General features: G+C 41.6%; 1 protein-coding gene across 2 annotated transcripts; it reads right to left on the reverse strand.

Annotated features, from left to right (window-relative positions):
• Positions 1-1,086: 1,086 nt before the first annotated feature.
• LOC117441865 (myosin regulatory light chain 2, ventricular/cardiac muscle isoform-like) lies at positions 1,087-8,207 on the reverse strand. 2 transcript variants are annotated; one of them, XM_034077882.2, is made up of 5 exons: positions 8,118-8,207; positions 3,481-3,567; positions 3,330-3,405; positions 2,118-2,222; positions 1,087-1,200 (listed from the first exon to the last, which is right to left on the reverse strand). In XM_034077882.2, the coding sequence occupies exons 1-5, from the start codon at positions 8,118-8,120 to the stop codon at positions 1,121-1,123; spliced, it is 351 nt and encodes a 116-aa protein (XP_033933773.1). In that variant the 5' UTR covers positions 8,121-8,207; the 3' UTR covers positions 1,087-1,120. The 2 variants fall into 2 exon arrangements, with proteins under 2 accessions (XP_033933773.1, XP_033933774.1); XM_034077883.2 differs by lacking the exon at positions 3,330-3,405 and having other exon boundaries at positions 3,462-3,567.
• Between the last annotated feature and the right edge of the window lie 630 nt (positions 8,208-8,837).

Below are 8,837 nucleotides of genomic sequence, written 5' to 3' on the forward strand. Positions count from 1 at the left end.
AGTATGTAGTGTCTCTACTTTAAAGAGTCCTCTCCTGCTGATGTTCAGGTGTATATCAGTATGTAGTGTCTCTACTTTAAAGAGTCCTCTCCTGCTGATGTTCAGGTGTATATCAGTATGTAGTGTCTCTACTTTAAAGAGTCCTCTCCTGCTGATGTTCAGGTGTATATCAGTATGTAGTGTCTCTACTTTAAAGAGTCCTCTCCTGCTGATGTTCAGGTGTATATCAGTATGTAGTGTCTCTACTTTAAAGAGTCCTCTCCTGCTGATGTTCAGGTGTATATCAGTATGTAGTGTCTCTACTTTAAAGAGTCCTCTCCTGCTGATGTTCAGGTGTATATCAGTATGTAGTGACTCTACTTAAAGAGTCCTCTCCTGCTGATGTTCAGGTCTATATCAGTATGTAGTGTCTCTACTTTAAAGAGTCCTCTCCTGCTGATGTTCAGGTGTATATCAGTATGTAGTGTCTCTACTTTAAAGAGTCCTCTCCTGCTGATGTTCAGGTGTATATCAGTATGTAGTGTCTCTACTTTAAAGAGTCCTCTCCTGCTGATGTTCAGGTGTATATCAGTACGTAGTGTCTCTACTTTAAAGAGTCCTCTCCTGCTGATGTTCAGGTGTATATCAGTACGTAGTGTCTCTACTTTAAAGAGTCCTCTCCTGCTGATGTCCAGGTGTATATCAGTATGTAGTGTCTCTACATGTCTCCATGCTTTAATGTTCACAAAGCTTTTTATTTCTCTCATACTGCCTGTGCTGCAGCACCTCTTTTCACCCTCTGTCTGAAACCAGAGCTGCTCTGATTGGTTCGCTGGCTGGCCCTGTTGTGATTGGTCAACCGCTTAGATATGTCCCGCCCCTTAGCCTGTCACGTACAATGTGTTGGAGCGCTAGCCAATAGAATCACGAGTTACATAGTGATGTCACTATATTCCGGAAGTAAACAAAGGAGTCCAATGAAGGCATTTGAGGTGGGAGGGGAGTGTGTGAGAGAAACACAAAAGCCCATATGACACACCACAGGGAATGGAAAGCAAAAAGCATGGGGCCTCTTTAAGTGAAAGCATTATAATATATTTCAACAACAACAGAACTGGACTGTTATGTGTTGCTATACTCACTAGTCTTTCTTCAGCGTCCCCTTCCCCTCAGGATCAAACACTTTGAAAGCGTTGAGGATCGTCTCCTCTGCGTCGGCACCTGAGGACAAACATTTTTCATATCGAGATTTGAATCTATTTGCGGTAATGTTGGGCCTCTTTGTAGTCTTTGTTCAATCAATCAATCAATCAATCAATCAATCAATCAATCAATCAATCAATCAATCAATCAATCAATCAATCAATGTTTATTCATACAGCCCAATATCACAACGTTACCTTTGTCTCAGTGGTCTTCACAGTGTGTACAGACCCTCTGTCCTTAGACCCTCTGTCCTTAGACCCTCTGTCCTTACACCCTCTGTCCTTTGACCCTCTGTCCTTAGACCCTCTGTCCTTAGACCCTCTGTCCTTTGACCCTCTGTCCTTAGACCCTCTGTCCTTACACCCTCTGTCCTTTGACCCTCTGTCCTTAGACCCTCTGTCCTTACAGCCTCTGTCCTTACACCCTCTGTCCTTAGACCCTCTGTCCTTACACCCTCTGTCCTTACAGCCTCTGTCCTTAGACCCTCTGTCCTCAGACCCTCTGTCCTTAGACCCTCTGTCCTTAGACCCTCACATCGTACAAGGAAACACTTCCAGAGAAACCCCTCAGTTTAAAGGGAACATGGGAGAAACCTCAGGGAGAGAGAGAGGAGGGATCCCTCTCCCAGGACGGACAGACGTGCAATAGATGCCGTGTGTAAATTGAAAAGATAATACATTAGCAACATAGGTAGTCCAAATGTTTGGAAATGCATGTGTGTATAATAGGAAGATGAATCCACGAGGATATCCATCCAGGACCGATGATCCAGGACCACAGCCACGACTCGCGATGCAGGACTCAGGACCGCAGGATCCTCCCTTAGTGTCTCTTGTTACTAACTATGCCTGCTTCCGTTTAGACATTTGTTAAAAAAAGAAATGTCTTCTTCCAGTAATTGCCCTGGTGTTGAAATATACAGCTGTCCTCACCTTTGAGTTTCTCTCCGAACATGGTGAGGAAGACGGTGAAGTTAATGGGCCCCGGGGCCTCCCTCAGCATCTCGTCTATCTCCTCCTGCTTGACATTTAAACGGCCTGCACACAAAGCGCAGAGAAACATTTAGAGCCGCGGCTAAAGATTACTTTCATTATTGATCAATCTGACGGCTGTGTTCTCCTCCTCCGATGAATCGTCGGCTCAATGAGATGCTACGGAGAAACGAAGAATGCTTTAAAATATTATAACAGTCCAGAAATATCCAGATTATTTTACATAAGACGAATAGGAGAGACTCTTAAGAACCACATCACGAATTAGCATGTTTACTTTAAGGATAAAGACATTCTAATTGTTTTCTCCACCGATGTGTTAACTCAGACTTTTTCTGACTCTGGAGGAATGTAAGGAGAGTTGTCAGGGAACCTTAGCCCACAACTCCCAGAGGTTCCAGGCCGAATTTGGGAGCTCATAGGCGGCCTGCCATGCGCCCCCAGCCGTGGAAAGAAGAAAAAAGTAAAGAAAATGGTCGATTATATCTTAAAATAATCAAAAATGATGTTTAAAAAAATTCTCGAAAAAACGACTAATTGCCAACAGAGAAAGGGGCCAACCCCTCGGCGCTTCGGGCCGAAGCCCCGGACACTTTTGCACTCCCCCGTTGCAACTTACAACGGAGAGGGGAACCCAAGCCTCCCCTACTCCGTCAACAAAATGCATTAATCATTTTCAAGCTACCATCTGCACGAAATCGGAAACCCGGTTTTTAAGAACACTTAGAAATAAAAACGGCTGTGTCAGTTCATGGAGGAATGCATCCGCTCCATGTGTGCTCTGGCTCGGATACAATTGTTGCATGGAGACCCCCCAGCATGGTTCTTACCAAACCTTAAGTTTTTGAACTGGTCTCTGGAGGAATGCAGCTAACTTCCCAACTGAGCACTCTTCCTAAATGTGGTCATTGATATTTCTTTTTTTAACACGATAAAGACTTTAAGAAGTGCACTTCCAAGCGATACATAGTTTGTTAGTGTTGAGTGGGAGGTCGAAGCTGATTTAAGAAAGTCACTTCCACAAGGGGTCATACACGAACAATACACACTATACACAAAGTGATGGACTGTCAGTTAGGAATACATGCACGGTGGTACTTTCCCACTTCATCCGCACACAGACGGACTGATATACTCATGAACACACTGCACCTAAAGCGGCGAACGTGTCTCTCAGGTCGCTCTTGTCGATGAAGCCGTCTCTGTTCTGGTCCATGATGGTGAACGCCTGCAGGAGTTGAAGATGTTACCGGGGTGCAGAGAAACTCAACGTGAAATAGAAACCTTTCTTCAGAGCACCGACCTCTTTGAACTCCTGGATCTGCGGCTGCTCGAACATGGAGAACACGTTGGAGCCGCCCTCTGTCCGCTTCTTCGCTTTCTTCGGAGCCTGCAGGGGTTCAACAATCAAGACGCTTTAATGGATCCAGAGTACTATCGACACAAGTCACAGTAAACATACTGCCAGCATGAAACATCAGCTGGAGAGGACTCTTTAAAGTAGAGACACTACACACTGATATACACCTGAACATCAGCAGGAGAGGACTCTTTAAAGTAGAGACACTACATACTGATATACACCTGAACATCAGCGGGAGAGGACTCTTTAAAGTAGAGACACTACATACTGATATACACCTGAATATCAGCAGGGAGAGGACTCTTTAAAGTAGAGACACTACATACTGATATACACCTGAATATCAGCAGGAGAGGACTCTTTAAAGTAGAGACACTACATACTGATATACACCTGAACATCAGCAGGAGAGGACTCTTTAAAGTAGAGACACTACATACTGATATACACCTGAACATCAGCAGGAGAGGACTCTTTAAAGTAGAGGCACTACATACTGATATACACCTGAACATCAGCAGGAGAGGACTCTTTAAAGTAGAGACACTACATACTGATATACACCTGAACATCAGCAGGAGAGGACTCTTTAAAGTAGAGACACTACATACTGATATACACCTGAACATCAGCAGGAGAGGACTCTTTAAAGTAGAGGCACTACATACTGATATACACCTGAACATCAGCAGGAGAGGACTCTTTAAAGTAGAGACACTACATACTGATATACACCTGAACATCAGCAGGAGAGGACTCTTTAAAGTAGAGACACTACATACTGATATACACCTGAACATCAGCAGGAGAGGACTCTTTAAAGTAGAGACACTACATACTGATATACACCTGAACATCAGCAGGAGAGGACTCTTTAAAGTAGAGACACTACATACTGATATACACCTGAACATCAGCAGGAGAGGACTCTTTAAAGTAGAGACACTACATACTGATATACACCTGAACATCAGCAGGAGAGGACTCTTTAAAGTAGAGACACTACATACTGATATACACCTGAACATCAGCGGGAGAGGACTCTTTAAAGTAGAGACACTACATACTGATATACACCTGAACATCAGCAGGAGAGGACTCTTTAAAGTAGAGACACTACATACTGATATACACCTGAACATCAGCAGGAGAGGACTCTTTAAAGTAGAGACACTACATACTGATATACACCTGAACATCAGCAGGAGAGGACTCTTTAAAGTAGAGACACTACATACTGATATACACCTGAACATCAGCAAGAGAGGACTCTTTAAAGTAGAGACACTACATACTGATATACACCTGAACATCAGCAGGAGAGGACTCTTTAAAGTAGAGACACTACATACTGATATACACCTGAACATCAGCAGGAGAGGACTCTTTAAAGTAGAGACACTACATACTGAGTATTATTTTTACTATACTACATTATGATTTTAACAAAAATCAAATACATATTAAGGCATTTTAATGTTGTGTTATATAGAGCCAACTTTAGATAGGAAAAAAATACAAGAAGAGCTGAACGGTAAGATGATTAAGAATATATATATATATATATATATATATATATTAGATTTGTTGTTGTTGTTTTGCTTACATTTGTCTCCACTGAATTGCATCTTAGGTTTTAAAAATAATATATATTTAGAGTGTTTTAATGACTTTAGGTACAACATGTTTACTTCAGTCATGTTTCTTTTCACAGTGGTTCCTTGTTCAGCTCTCCATCCAAGTGCACATCGTGTACTGTTGTTTTGTATAACGCACCTCAAAGTGTTAAATAAATGTAGTCGAGCTAGAAGTACAATAGTTGCTCCTGATAGGACAGTAGAAGTATAGAGCAGCATGATATAAAATAAAATGTAAAAATAGTACAACATTACTGCAGCAGTCATTCTTCGCATAAAGTTTCCACACGTCATGAGGAGGGATTACTCTGTCAGCTTGTTGTGGACATATTTACTCCAGCCTCCATACTTTATTTGTTATTTATGAGTATGCACCCTAAGCCTCGGGGGGGGGGGGGGCTGACAGGAAGCCGAGCTCGGTTTGATCAGAAGTCCCTGCGAGCAGCACGGATTACAGTTATTCACATGTCTGCCAAGGAAATGTGGAATAAAACACGGAGCGTGGACAGCTGCCGCCTGACGGAGGATTAACTCCGAGGGGTTTGGGAACCTCGCGGACTTTTACTTCTTTATTTGTATTTATTTCGGTGTCTGACGAGGATCCTGCTGTGATGAGGCCGAGGTTATTTCTCTGTCGCTTCACGCTGAAACAAACTTCAAGACGTCTACTACATTATTATCAAGTGTTGCTGTTGCTTCCTCTTTACTTTCCTCCTCTCCTATATGCTCTTGTTTCCTTCCTTTTCATCTCCTCTTCTCTCCTTAATTGCTCTCCTTCCTCTTCTACTCTTGTCCTTTCCCCTCTCCTTTCCTTTCCTCTACTGGTCTTGTCTCCTCACCTCCTTTGTCCCGCTTCTTATTTCCTTTCTTTTACTATCCTGTTCTCTTGTCTACTTGTCTCCCTATTCCCTCTCCTTCCCTTTCTTTTCCTTTCCTGTTTTCTCATCTCCTCACCTCCTTTTTCATGGATCCTCCTATTTCGTCTTCCTTTCCTCGTTTCACCTCCTTCCCTCTCATCTCCTTTTCTCTCTAAGGGGAGGATCCATTGTTTCCTCCTTCTTCCTTTTTCCTCCCTCTCACTTTTCCCCTTTCCTTTCCTCTACTGCTCTCTTGTCTCCTCACCTCCTTTGTCCCTCTTTTTCTTTCCTTTCTTTTCCTTTCCTGTTTTCTTGTCTCCTCACCTCATTTTTCATCTCCTCTTGTCTTCTCCCTATTTCATCTCCTTTCCTTGTTTCACCTCCTTCTCTCTCATCTCCCTTTCTCTCTAAGGGGAGGACCTATTGTTTCCTCCTTCCTTCCTTCCTCTCACTTTTCCCCTTTCTTTCCCTCTCCTGTTCTCTTACTCTTCTCCCTATTCCCTCTCCTTCCCTCACTTTCTTTTCCTTTCCTATTTTCTTGTCTCCTCCCCTCCTTTTTTCTTTGCTGCCTATTCTTCTCCTCTCCCCTCCTGTCATGTTTCCTCTACTTTCCTGTGCTTTTTTCTCCTTCCTCCTTGTCTCCTTCTTCCTCTCCTCTCCTCGCATTAGAAAAGGAAAGGAGACAAGAGAATAGGAGACGAAAGGAACAGAAGGGAAATTAACGAAAAACCTCTCTTCTTCTCTTGTTTGCCCTTCTCATTAACCCCAAATTGTCTTTCCTTTCATCTCCTTTCACATTCTCTCCTCTCTTCTTGTCTCCTCCTTTCCTCCTTCCCTTACCTCCTCTTCCCTCTCTCTTTTTCACCTCCATTACCAATTCATATATTCTTTGTTTTATTCATTCCTCATTGCTGGCAGACATGAGATAATCAATGAAGCATCAATAGGACATCTGCAGCTCCGTCCTATTGACCATCGTCTTCTTGTGCATCTCTTCAGAGACCTCGGAGACATTGATCCGCTATCATCGGCATTATGTATAATTCATCAAAGCATACCATCATATACAATATAACACTTTTACTTCCTGTCTTCCCCTGATTGGCTGATTGTGTTCAACTGTTGGCCCCACCTGTGTCTTATCGTTGTGATTAGTCTGGGGTGTGTGTGTGTGTGTGTGTGTGTGTGTGTGTGTGTGTGTGTGTGTGTGTGTGTGTGTGTGTGTGTGTGTGTGTGTGTGTGTGTGTGTGTGTGTGTGTGTGTGTAGTCTTGTCTTCCCTTGTGTTTCTGGTTGGTTCCTCGTTTGTTTCCTGGTTTCTGTCTAAATGATCTCCCTCCTGTTTCTTCTACATCTTCCCGGTTTGTTCATCTTCTAGTTTTTTTTAAAACCAGCTTTGAGAACACTTTCATGATCAATCATTATAAAACATATCATAGATATTATTCTGAGATGGACCAATCTGCACAACGACTACTTTTACTGTCTTTCACTATATTTTGATGAGAATACTTTTATACTTTCACTTGAGGAACATTTTGAATGCAGGACTTTTACTGTGACAGAGTATTCCTACACTCTGGTACTTCTACTTTTACTCAAGTACAAGATCTGAGTACTTCTACTTCTACTCAAGAACAAGATCTGAGTACTTCTACTTTTACTCAAGTACAAGACCTGAGCACTTCTACTTTTATTCAAGTACAAGATCTGAGTACTTCTACTTTTACTCAAGTACAAGATCTGAGTATTTCTACTTTTACTCAAGTACCAGATCTGAGTACTTCTACTTGTACTAAAGTACAAGATCTGAGTACTTCTACTTTTACACAAGTACAATATCTGAGTACTTCTACTTTTACTCAAGTACAAGATCTGAGTATTTCTACTTTTACTCAAGTACAAGATCTGAGTACTTCTACTTTTACTAAAGTACAAGATCTGAGTACTTCTACTTTTACTCAAGATCTGAGTACTTCTACTTTTACTCAAGTACAACATCAGAGTACTACTTGTACTCAAGTACAAGATCTGAGTACTTCTACCTATCTAATAATGTAAATGAATGTAAATGTGTGTACTCACCATATCAGCAGATGATATCCAGACGATGCAGGAACCAGTCTGCTGCTGCTGCAGGATTTATACTGACGCCTCTCGTTGCAAAACAAAGCGTATCATTACATGTTCTATAAATACCCCCACGCCTTCTTTAGTCACAGGTAAAGGAGAGGACCCCCCCCCCCACTAACCCTCCCATTGTGATGGTTCATGAGATGTAACTCACATTGCTGAATAACCCAGAATAACAGCAGGACAAAGCCTGGATCAGAGAGACAGGTGCTCCCGCTCCGCTGGGGGAACAGTCGTGATGAGAGGGGGGGGGGGGGCATGGAGGCCTTATTATAAACAGCAGCAGGCATAATGTGGAAAACATGGTGGGATCAAATACAAATAAAAAGACAGAGACGATAAAGAGAGGTTTCTTTTTTTGAAATAACTATTTTTTCAAAGTATTATAATTGTAACCAAAATTAAGATTATTACAATGCATTTTAAAGCTATTATTTTCTGTGTTATTAATTTTACTGGTTTTTTTGCATTTCAAATAAAGTGATTATAAACAGCAACATGCGATAATGTGGATTATAAAAAAAGAAATGTAGTATTTACTAATCTTATAATAGTTTTTATCACAGTTTATTATAGGACTAAAATAGTAGAAGAATGTTTATTATTATTATTTGTATTATTATTATTATTATCATTATTTATCCTTGATTGTAATTATTATACTTATTTGTT

Source organism: Pseudochaenichthys georgianus, unplaced genomic scaffold (assembly GCF_902827115.2).
Source record: "Pseudochaenichthys georgianus unplaced genomic scaffold, fPseGeo1.2 scaffold_2073_arrow_ctg1, whole genome shotgun sequence".
Classification (NCBI taxonomy): domain Eukaryota; kingdom Metazoa; phylum Chordata; class Actinopteri; order Perciformes; family Channichthyidae; genus Pseudochaenichthys; species Pseudochaenichthys georgianus.

Excerpts from the sequence above, each read along its gene's own strand:
- LOC117441865 (XM_034077882.2), bottom strand. Across the intron at positions 2,223-3,329 it reads AGACACGTTCGCCGCTTTAG|GCCGTTTAAATGTCAAGCAG; the intron begins GTGCAGTGTGTT and ends CTTTGTGTGCAG. Across the intron at positions 1,201-2,117 it reads GTTCGGAGAGAAACTCAAAG|GTGCCGACGCAGAGGAGACG; the intron begins GTGAGGACAGCT and ends GTTTGTCCTCAG.